At 38.9% G+C, this 11,968-nt stretch overlaps 1 protein-coding gene across 3 annotated transcripts in view; it reads right to left on the reverse strand.

Moving 5' to 3' along the window:
* TEX10 (testis expressed 10) overlaps window positions 1–11,582 on the reverse strand; it is a 71,808-nt gene extending 60,226 nt beyond the window's left edge. Inside the window, exons 1-2 of one of the 3 annotated variants that reach the window (XM_074196733.1) lie at window positions 11,418–11,582; window positions 1,974–2,162 (exon numbers count right to left, since the gene is read on the reverse strand). In XM_074196733.1, coding sequence (XP_074052834.1) covers window positions 1,974–2,153 — 180 coding nt within the window. In that variant the 5' untranslated portion in view covers window positions 2,154–2,162; window positions 11,418–11,582. Of the gene's footprint in view, window positions 1–1,973; window positions 2,163–10,604; window positions 11,220–11,417 lie in introns of those variants that run through there. The other 2 variants (XM_074196732.1, XM_074196731.1) reach the window with 2 other exon arrangements.
* Window positions 11,583–11,968: the final 386 nt, after the last annotated feature.

Raw genomic sequence — 11,968 nt, forward strand, 5'->3', positions numbered from 1 at the left:
TTGTCTGACTTTGCTGTCCAGAAATATTCAGAGGTGGTATAGTGGAGTAAGTCTATGTTCTGGGAGTGTAGGAGGAACCATACGTTTTACTTACGCAATTTCTGAGCTTAAGAAGAAAAATACTTTCAGTATTGTCACAGTAATTTTAAAGATAAACTTAATCAAATATATGAACATGAGGAATAAAGGAAATCACAAAGAAATGAAAGTTTTATTCTAAATTTTATTCTAAATCTTTTAAGAGTTTGATTAGAGGGTCTCATTTGTTAGTACAATTCAAAAGAAAAATAATATAAACATGAATAAAAAATAATCTCTTTATGATAACATAAATTGAGTAGAATTTCAACATATACCATTAAATGAACAGGATCTCATTTCTATCCTCTCATCCAGACTCCTTGTAATGTAGCTCCTACCCTTAGCCATGTTGCTCTATTGAAACTTCCCTTTCTAATGACCCACTAAACAACAAATCAAAAGCTTTTTTCCCCCAATCTTTAATCTTATTCCTTTCTACATAATTAACACAGTTGACTAATGCTCACTATATTAGATACTCTTTCCTCTCTTGGTTCCAAATACAATTCTTAATTCCACATCTTTAAATTTTTCCCTATCCTAGCTTCCTGCTCCCATAATATGGGTTCTCCCTAAATACTTGCATCTGCTTCCCTTTTTTCCTTCTTTTCCTAGGATCTCCTTCCATAGCAATCTCATTCACTAACAAAGTTCCAAATAATTCAAATCTGTATTTTTGATTTCTCTTCCAAGATTCAGTCTGAATCTCCGAATGACTAAAGGAACCTCTCTATATTTGGATGCTCTATGAACATCCCATGCAGGCTTTCCTCTTAAGACTGTTTCCCCTTCTGACTTCACTATTTCTGTTTTATGGCACTTGTTCCCCAAACTGTCACAGGTTAAGGTCATTAATAATCCCTCCTTTTCTCTGACTTTTCAGATGTATGAAGTTAGATAGAAAGGCATGCAGATTGATAAAAAAAATATTTTTAAAGTTTGCAAAATGCTTTCCTCACAGTAACACTGTGAGAAAGGCAGTACAAAAATCAGTGATCCCATTTTACAGATGAGGAAATTAAAATACCAAGAAATGATTTAAAATGACCATGACCAAACAGTTAAGAAGTCAAATAGCTAAGACAGGAGTCAAAACCTCCAAATCCAACATCCTTTCCACGATTTTGTAACACATCTCTATAAGTACTGTCTTTTCTACCAATGTCAAGTAGATTGTTCCTGTTTTCATCAAAGAGATCCTCGTTACTTTCTCATTACTTAATGGACTCTTAAAACTGTTAACAGTTATTTACTAATGGGTCTTCTCTCTTGTAATCCATCTCTACTTCTATCTTCTTTCCAAAATGATACAAGCATATTCTGTCTTGAATATAAGACAATAATGTTCACTTTTTTCTCAGCTCAAAAATCTTCAAGAGATACCTACTGCTTGAGTAAAATTCAAACCCCTATGATCTTAAAATCATGACACTCCATAATCTGACACCATACTAACAATTTATCATGTCATTCTAGGGGCCATAAAAGAACATGAAATAAGTAAGTCCCTTTTCCTCAAGAAGCTTACAAAATATATGTAGAAACAAGCTAGGCAAATAAAAAGTACAATACAAGCCAGCAATGCTGTAGATGAAATAAGGTAATATATGATTTATTGTCAAAGGAATAGTATAGACATTAAATTCTATGAGTATAGAGGTAAGAGACCACTGAACTAAAGATTGTCTGAAACAGCAGAGAGAAGGCAGAGTACAAAAGAAAGAAGACAGGTCCCTTGAACCAGAAAATAGAGGCTTTAATTTGACCAACAACCAAACATTTTGTGAACCCTTTTAGTTATACTAGAATTAACATTACACTCTTTTCATTTAAAAAAAACTGTTTAGATGATAAAAGTAAAACCTTTTAACTACCAAAATACCAAGGTGTACCTTTATGTTAAGTTTTCTGTTATTAGTTGGGAGCGTTTCATCCTCTTTCAGTTGCATAGGAAGACATATTGTTTTTGTTTTAAAGTTTGTATCTGTGGCATTTTCCACTTTAGGCTTCTTTCTTCCAACTTTCAGTTTCACCTTTTGAAAATCATCTTGGTGTTTCCTTTTTTTAGTCATCCTTGAATCCTAAAATTAGAAGGATTATTTCAAAAACAGAATAATGAATCCAAAGAACTGCATGGTTCAGATGCTTATATTATGATTTTAACATTTAACAAGGCAAACGCAAATGCTATGCCACATTAACCAAATACTGAGTGAAAACTCTTTAAAATTCACAAAATGGTCTTTATAGTCAAAGATGGAGACCCAGGGGACGAGAGAAAAGAAGGGAGGTGAATGGGGATGGCAGAAATACCCCTCGATCCATGAGTCTTCCCCTTTTTATCCACCCTCAAATATAACTAGCTTACAGAGCTGTACAGCACAATTTCACTCCAACACCAACTCCAAATATTCAAATTTCAACATTAATTCAACAATTCAAAAATCAACATTAATTACTAGATGTAGGAGACAGACTAAAGTACTGAGGTAGTTATTAATTAAAATACCTTTTTCCCCCTATTGGGAGTTCACAATCTTAAATAATGGGATGACACAAACAACTATAATATAAAAGTTATTTCTAATTCATGCATGTGAATTAAGTTCATAAATCCGGTTTTGTAAACAGGCTACCTATTATTGAGGTCCCACAACTCAAACCTGATGATTTCCCAGGGAAGGATTGATTTGTGGAGTAAAATCAAAATTAGGGTTAATTTCCTTCTCTCCTTTTGTATCCTTATGCATTTCACAACAAAACACACTTAGCCAATTTTAAAGAGAAGTTGTGTTAGGCCTCCTTAAAAGGAAAGCAAACAGTAGTTTGTCTATAAATGAATTATCCATTTTGAAAATTAACAACTTCAAACTGCTTCACTCCCAATATGATAAAGAATTTTTCACATTTGGTCAAACTGGGTAGATTAGTAGGCTAAACAACTGACACTGATTTAAAAGTGATTTATGGGACAGCTAGGTGGCGCAGTGAATAGAGCACCAGCCCTGGAATCAAGAGGATCTGAGTTCAAATTTGAACTCAGGCACTTAATGATTACCTACTTGTGTGACGGTGGACAAGTCACTTAACCCCATTGCCTTGCAAAAAAAAAAAAGATAACAACCAATTGAAAAATTAATTTTCTCAAGAGAAACACAATGGCTCACAGTTTCTATTTTTTTTCTGAAAGGCAATGGGGTTTTGTGATTTGCCCAAGGTCACACAGCTAGGCAATCATTAAGTGCCTGAGGCCAAATTTGAACTCAGGTCCTCCTGATTCCTAGGTCAGTCCTCACATTGTGCCACCTAGCTACCCCTCTCGGTTTCATTCTAAGAAAAAACAACAATAGCCAATGTCAACTTTAAATTTATACAATTGTGATAAGGAGTAAATTGCATATTATAGAAACGAGATTTAAGAATTAAAGAATACCAGGCCCAAATCTTTCCCTTCAAAATCAGACTATTAATAAGGTTAAGATCTAGTGTTGTAGTTCTTCAGTTGTTTCAGTAATGTCCAATTCTTCAAAACCCCATTTTGGGGTTTTCTTGGCAAAGATACTTGGAGCAGTTTGCCAATTTCTTCTCCAATTCATTTTACAGATGAGTAAGGGGAGCAAACAGGATTAAGTATCTGTGGACAGAATGAAACTGAGGTTCTACTCCTGATTCCAGGACTGGTGCTCTATTCAGTGAGCCACCTAACCTGCCCAGGGGTTTATAAGATAATAATAAAAAAAAAAAAAAGAAAATAGTTCTTTCTTCTGGGACAATGTAAAACACACACAAAAAGGTTAAAAAGAAAGAATTTCAATAAAGATTAACACACATCTTAGGATAAACCTTTTGTATATAATGGCTATGCATTATTATAGTCCCAGGACTCATATCACTGACTATGTGCAATGATAAGATCAGAGTGCTTAAAGAGGTATAAAGAATTCACCATAACATGTTACCAATGTTTTTGAGGTAATGTCAAGTCCTAAAAGAGTTAGTTAGGTCCTCTCTAAAATTTGTCCTTCCTTTGGTTCATTATCTCCAGCAACATAATGGTGCAATTACTTAGGTATCACAATGCAGTAAAGATGGAAAGATCATCTTAACTCAACCCTTTAATTATATAGATAAGAAAAATAAAAACTAGCAAGCTTAAATGTTTCCAAAATGAACAGTAGGATTCAACTAGAAGTAGGCAACCAGAAGTCTAATCTAGGCCTCATAACTCTAAATCCAACATATATTGTTTTTACATTGATACTTGAGCCATAAGAGAGCTTGGAAATAACACCCTTCATAACTACCCACCAATATTTGATATATGTGAATCTAGTTATTTACCTTTTTTCAAACAAATTAAAAATATGAAGTCTTAGAATAAAAGAAAACAAATTAAATACAATGTATTATTACTATGCAATACTTTGAAATTAATATATTTTGATACTCATACTTCACTTATGCACGATGGATTTTTTAAAAATTCTATTTTACAAGATTTAGCTAGACAGCAATATGAATTACTTAGATGAATCTGTGTTTATTCTAATGATGGTGCTATTTTTGCAGTTTCTCTTTAAGTTATTCTTTCAGAGCCAACTAGAATCCACAGAGGAAAAGTTTCATTATTTTAGAATTATCCAATTCTGCCAAATCTCAAATGACATCACTATCACTTGATTGAAGAATCCCAAATGATCTATTCCAACTGCACATAAGAATTCTCTCCAAAACTGAGAGTTGAATAACTCATCTTTTGCTTAAATTCCGAATAAATTCCATTTTCAGACACCTCTTGTTAAAAAATATTTCCTTAGGTTGGGCTCAAACCTGCTTGCTCATTACTTTTCTTTCACATAGGCGTGTATGCACACACAGGTGAAAGCACACCTGGATGCCCATCTACAAACACTGTCTCATTAGAGATTTACTCTCAACTGAAGTCTATGATCCAAAGAAATCAATTACTAATGGTAGAATGCCAGGACTCTTCATGCTAAGTCACTTCTAGCACTTAAGGCAGTAGAGTTCAAATCAGATAGGATAACATAAAGCATGTCCTTACAGAAACAGAATCTTAGAATCTCAAAATTGGAAAAACCTGAGGTTATTCTAATCCAACCACCTGAAAAAAAAATCCAGACAAGCCAGCATTTAGCAACTAGCTAAAGATCTTGTGACAACTCTTTAGTCCTAGAGATAACTCAATTTATTTTTTTCATTAAATATCTTTTTATTTATTTTACCAACTACATGTAATAGTAGTTTTCAACAATCATTTTTTAAATTTATTTTTATTAAAGACATTATTTGAGTTTTGCAATTTTCCCCCCAATCTTGCTTCCCTCCCCCGACCCCCCCCCCACAGAAAGCACTCTGTCAGTCTTTACTTTGTTTCCATGTTGTGCCTTGATCCAAATTGGGTGTGATGAGAGAGAAATCATATCCTTAGAAGAGAAGTCTCAGAGGTAACAAGATTAGACAATAAGATATCTGGGTTTTTTCCCCCTAAATTAAAGGGAATAGTCCTTGCACTTTGTTCAAATTCCACAGCTCCTTATCTGGATACAGATGGTACTCTCCTTTGCAGACAGCCCAATATTGCTCCCGATTGTTGCACTGATGGAATGAGCAAGTCCTTCAAGGTTGAACATCACCCCCATGATGCTGTTAGGGTGTATAGTGTTTTTCTGGTTCTGCTCATCTCACTCAGCATCAGTTCATGCAAATCCCTCCAGGCTTCCCTGAAATACCATCCCTCCTGGTTTCTATAAGAACAATAGTGTTCCATGACATACATATACCACAGTTTGCTAAGCCATTCCCCAACTGAAGGACATTTACTTGATTTCCAATTCTTTGCCACAACAAACAGGGCTGCTATAAATATTTTTGTTCAAGTAATGTTTTTACCCTTTTTCCTCATCTCTTCAGGGTATAGACCCAGTAGTGGTATTGCTGGGCCAAAGGGTATGCACATTTTTGTTGCCCTTTGGGTATAGTTCCAAATAGCTCTCCAGAAGGGTTGGATGAGGATAACTCAATTTATTGTTGGACAGTTCCTAACTTTCAAATATTTCTTCCTTTACAATCAAGTTAAATCTGCTTCCTTTCAAGTTCCTTCTATTGTGTCCAAATTCTGCCCTCAAAATACAGCAAATATAATCTCTTTACCCATGACAAGTCTTCAAGTATATGAAGACAATAATACCTCCCAAGTCTTTTCTTCCCTAGGATACAAAGTCCCACACTTAACAAAATTAAACCCAACCAACAGAAAATAGCAGCTTCACACCTTTTTCATTAGTGATATTACTGAGGTATAAAAAAAGACAGTACACCAAATTTTGTAAACAGAATTTTAAAGTCAGAAGCCTTAAATGTTTGAATTCTGAACTGAATAAAAAAGAAATTAAATTTATGAAAACCTTGGAAGTAGTTTCAACTCAAGAAATTAAACTTGGCTTTTTGGAAGAGTTGACTGTTTTAAGAGGTATATTTTATGCATAATGAATACCTAATTATTCATTCACTAAGCACCTACAATGGGTCTAGGATAGTGCTATATTGAATAATGGAATACAATTAAATAGGAGACAAATGTAATCAAAGGAACTCAAAGATCACTTCAGCTAGAAAAATTTCAGAATATTGGGATTAGGAAAAGAAGAGAGCAGGAAACCCCAGGCAAGAATGTCATAAGGACATGAATTTGAAAAAAGTAAAAGATTTAAACAAAACAAGCAATTTAAGCTGTAGGAGAGCAAAAAAAAGTTCTGATAGGTAGAGGGAGATCAAATTATGGAAAGCCCTAAATGCTGTTTGAACTTAAAACTTTATACAATAAACAAAAGTGAAAACATGCTCTTGAGCAGACAAACAGCTAGAGTATAAGTAGTATTTAAGAAACTACAGACAGGGGAAGAAGAGCTGAACGAGGAGGACAAGACTAAATCTGGGAAACTAGGCAAAAAATGATTCCAAGTCACACCTAACAGTCAAGTTGAGAAATAGTCCATCCATTCTGGAGAATGCTTTGGAACTATGCCCCAGAAGGCTATAAAACTGCATATTCTTTGACTTAGTAAGTCGACTATTAAGTCTGTATTGAAAGAAATCAATTAAAAAAACAGGAAAAGACCTATATGTACAAAAAATATTTATAGCAGTTCTTTTTGTGATGGCAAAGAATTGGAAATTGAGAAGCTCCCATCAATTGGGAAATAGGTGAACATGATGTGTGATGTATATAATTGTGATGGAATACTACTATGCTATAAGAAATGGCAGAATACTACTATGCTATAAGAAATGGCAATCTGGATGGTTTCCAAGATCCCTGGTAAGACTTATATGAATTGATAAAAAATGAAATAAGCAGAATCAGGAGGACTATTCACAGTAACAATCTTACAAATGATGATCAACTGTGAAAAACTTAAGTTACTTTAATCAATACAATGACCTAAGATAATTCCAAGGGACTTTGATGAAAAATGCATCCATCTTCAGAGAATTTTTGTGGTGGCAAAGAATTGGAAATCCAGTAAATGTCCTTCAATTGGGGAATGGTTTAGCAAACTGTGGTATATGTATGTCATGGAACACTATTGTTCTATTAGAAACCAGGAGGGATGGGATTTCAGGGAAACCTGGAGGGATTTGCATGAACTGATGCTGAGTGAGATGAGCAGAACCAGAAAAACACTGTACACCCTAACAGCAACATGGGAGTGATGTTCAACCTTGAAGGACTTGCTCATTCCATCAGCGCAACAATTGGGAACAATTTTTGGCTGTCTGCAAAGGAGAGTACCATCTGTATCCAGATAAGGAGCTGTGGAGTATGAACAAAGTACAAGGATTATTCCCTTTAATTCGGGAAAAAAAAAAAAAAAAAAACCCAGATGTCTTATGGTTTGATCTGGTTACCTCTGAGAATTCTGTTCTCTTTAAGGATATGATTTCTCTCTCATCACACCCAATTTGGATCGAGGTACAACATGGAAACAAAGTAAAGACTGACAGAGTGCTATCTGTGGGGTGGGGGGAGGGAAGCAAGATTGGGGGAAAACTGTAAAACTCAAATAATATCTTTAAAAAAAATAAAAAATTAAAAAAAATGAATGCTAAAAAGTATATTAAAAAAACAACAAATTACAACCTAGATGTCATAGATAGATCTGGACCACAATGGCAGTAATAAAAATAAAGAAGTAATAGTTATGAAAGTCATTGTTAAAGAATAGAGAAAACTAAATGATCAACAAAACAAAAGGAATGTAGTTAACGTGCATTACTTTCCTTGCTTTCTTCTGAAGTTGTCCCGTTATTTTTTCAATCATGTTCAACTCTTTGGGACTTCAGCTGAGATTTTCTTGGCTAAACTACTAGAGTAGTTTACCCATTTCTTTCTCCAGCAAAAATAAGAAATTGAGGCAACTAAGTTTAACTGATTTGCCCAAGGGTCACACAGCTATAAAGTGTCTGAGGCTGGATTTGAACTCAGGTTTTTCCTGACTCCAGGTCTGGCACTTTATCCACTGTGCTACCTATCTGTCCCTATAAAAGTTATAATTGAATGTTTTCCTCCCTCAATCATCATAACTATGGAAACAGAATCCTGAATTGAAATGGTACCATTTCTAAATGCTGTTATCTTTTAAAACTCAATCACGGGGCAGCTAGGTGGTGCAGTGGATAAAGCACCGGCCCTGGAGAGGAGCACCTGGGTTCAAATCATGTCTAAGACACTTAATAATTACCTAGCTTGTGTGGCCTTGGGCAAGCTACTTAACTCCATTTGCCTTGCAAAAAACCTAAAAAAAAAAAAACAAAAAAAATCACTTAGGGGCAGCTAGGTGGCCTAGTGGATAGAGCGTCACCCTGGAGTCATGAGGACCTGAGTTCAAATCCAGCCTCAAGACACTTGGGCAAGTCACTTAATTCCATTGCGTAAGATAAGTTTAAATTTTTTTAAAAAAACTCAATCACTTATCTCTTCAGTTGATATTACAAGCACCATTTATTCCATACCTACAAAATTTACATCAAGGGTAATCCATTGTTCATGCAAAAACTACTGTCCTGATTTCTGATGTTTGCTTTCTAAACAAGTTTATTGTAGACTTCACACTAAAAGAACATGTATCAAATGCTAAACACAAGACTGAATTCACCACTCATCCTAGATTATCTTGCCTGTTATGTTATCTAGCTCTAGGATTTCCCCCAGCTAGAAAGCCCTGGTCAGATTATCCATCATTTTTATATTTCTATCAAATTTTATATTTCACTCCCATGAGCACAAATGACTGGAAGGACTGACCATCATTACATTAAACTGAAAAGTGGGGTTACTTTTAAGCACAAAACACAAGTCACAAGTTCAGTTAGGCTGCTTTTGTTATGTAAAGTATAAAATTTTCAAAATATAGCTAATTCCCAAACACTGGGATAGAGCACTGGACCTGAGTTCAAATCTTACCTCAGAAACTTACTGTGTGACCTTAAGCAAGTCACCTAAGTTGTTGGCATCAGTTCTCTGTAAAATGCAAATAATAACCGGACCATAATAGGGCCAAACTTGCACAGTCAAGAGGATAAAAATGAAATATTTGTAAAGAACATTTTATAAATGCTGGCTCTTATTATTCTAATACTTTATGCTGTCTTTTGACCATAAGGCATAGAGCTTCAAAGGAACATCCAGGATTCCAACTCTTCTCTCCATAGAGGTTATAGCATTTAATCAACCACTAGGTGCCACACATTAATAGTCACTGGAGAAAGACAAAATATAACTCACTATCATGAATGAGCTTACATTCTACTCCAGGGTGGAACTGCATAGTAAATCAAATTAAACTATGAAATTAGTTTTGCTTGATTATGTTTACTACAAGGTGTTTTCTTTTTTTCCCCCCTTTCTCTATGGAGGGGAAAAAAATGAGTACATGCTTTAGAATGTAATAATTTCAAAAATGAAATAGAAAACATCCATAAAGTATTTGCAAAGGGGAAAGAACAAATGTGGGCATAAGAATAGGCGTTAAGCTTTGAGGAAAGAAAGGAGTCTACAAGAGGAGACCAAGGGAGGCATGAGGAAGGACCCAATCCAGTGCAAAGGCACAGAATAGATGTCATCTGGTATACGGAAGAACAAGTCAGCTTAGACAGAGCTTAGAGTAAACAGAGTTATCAAAAGAAGAGTAAAATGCAATGACTTTAAAAGGCAAGCCAATAGGAGTTTATGTTTTAGACCAGACAAGAGGAAGTAAATGGTGTTTCTGGATAGGGAGTAAGAGTCAGATTTAAGGAAAACAGCCATCAAGGACACAGACTAAGGAAACCATGACTATAGGCAGAGGTGATGAGGACTTTATTCTTTGCATGATTCCAACCCAAATCTTATGGATTACAGGTTCCAAGACCGATTTGCTTTAAATTATCTTGAAATACCATTTCTATTTCCTCCCTAATTCCTTTAATTCCTACATCCCTACAAATAAAGGAATACTTACTATTTGGGGAGGAGGGAAGGGGTTGAAATAAAAGTGCAAATGTTTCCTAGTACTTGTGACAAGCAACACAAGCCTCAAAGCCAGGAAGACCTGGATTCAACTCTGCCTCCGCCACGTGCTAACTTTGTGGCCCTGGGCTGGTCACACTTGCCCTCTTGACTCAAAGACCGCAAGCGGCAGCCCCCCTGGATCAGAGTCTGCCTGGCACAGTCGAGGAATGCCCTGGCCTGGGAGCTCATTGCAGCAATACAGCAAGCCCCTCGCACACAGCAGGCACACGAGACCAAGGGCCTCAGAACTTTTCCGTGCGCCTTCAGTGCCCCTTCCTCAGTTCCGGGGCTGCGCCACAACAACAGGGGCACAGACGCGGGCCGAGGTCGGTCTCCTGGCATTTAAAGGCGCTTCCTGCGCCCCAGCACCCCGGGCGCTTTGAATCCCGGGGCCTCGCAATCCCGCTCCATGGGGGCACACAGAGGCGGCCGGTCCCGAGTGGGCGGCCCCGGCGCGTCCGTTAGCAGGGCGGGCTCCCCGGCCTAGCCTAGGCCCCGGCCCGGGGAGCGGCGGGGAGGGGGAGGGGAGGCTCCGCGGCCCGGCGGGCCCCCGGCCCCGGGGTGCGGGCGCGGGCAGGCTCCGCTCCTCGCAGCCGCGCCCCGGCCGGCCCCCTCGGCCCGCTCCGACACAGGCCGCCCCCGGGTCGCAGGCCTCGGGCCTCCCGCACGCTCGGCGCGCGGGGCAGTGCACGGGCTCGGGCGGGCCGCCCGCGAGCTCGGGCTCTCCCCCGCATCCTCCCCGCCCCGGCCTCAGGCCTCTAACCTGGGGCTTCGACGTGGGGTGTGCCGGGCCCGCACCGGGCAAGGAGAGCCGCCGGCCCCGCGAGCTCGCCGCGCTCAGCGCCGCCTTTTCTTCTGGCCCAGCACAGAGCGTGTTTTCAAATCGCCCGAGCCTCACGCGGCCTCCGCGTCGCCTTCCCCCGCCCGGAAATCCGGTCCCCGCCCCCGCCCCACGCAGGGTGCACTTCCACGTGACGCCGAGGCGCGCGCCGGGGCAGGGGGCGGGGCGCCGCCGGCCCCGCCCCCGAGGACGTGGCTCCGCCCCCGGCATCCCGAGCGCCGCAGATCCGGCCGCTTCTTCCGCCCCAGCCCGGGCCCGGCCCACTCGGCCCGCTCCGGCTTTCGCGCCAAAGCGTGGAGGAGACCGTCCTGTCGAAGGGCGTGAGCGCTTTACACCGGGCTGCGGAGTGATTTCGCTCGCATGCGTGAATAAATATTTTAAGCGGACATGAACCCGCTTCCTCGTGTTGAGGGCATCGTGGTAGTGCCAGGGAAGGAAATTTAAAGGGTCCAATCCCTGCCCTCCGGGAGCCT

This window comes from Macrotis lagotis, chromosome 8 (genome assembly GCF_037893015.1).
Source record: "Macrotis lagotis isolate mMagLag1 chromosome 8, bilby.v1.9.chrom.fasta, whole genome shotgun sequence".
NCBI lineage: Eukaryota > Metazoa > Chordata > Mammalia > Peramelemorphia > Peramelidae > Macrotis > Macrotis lagotis.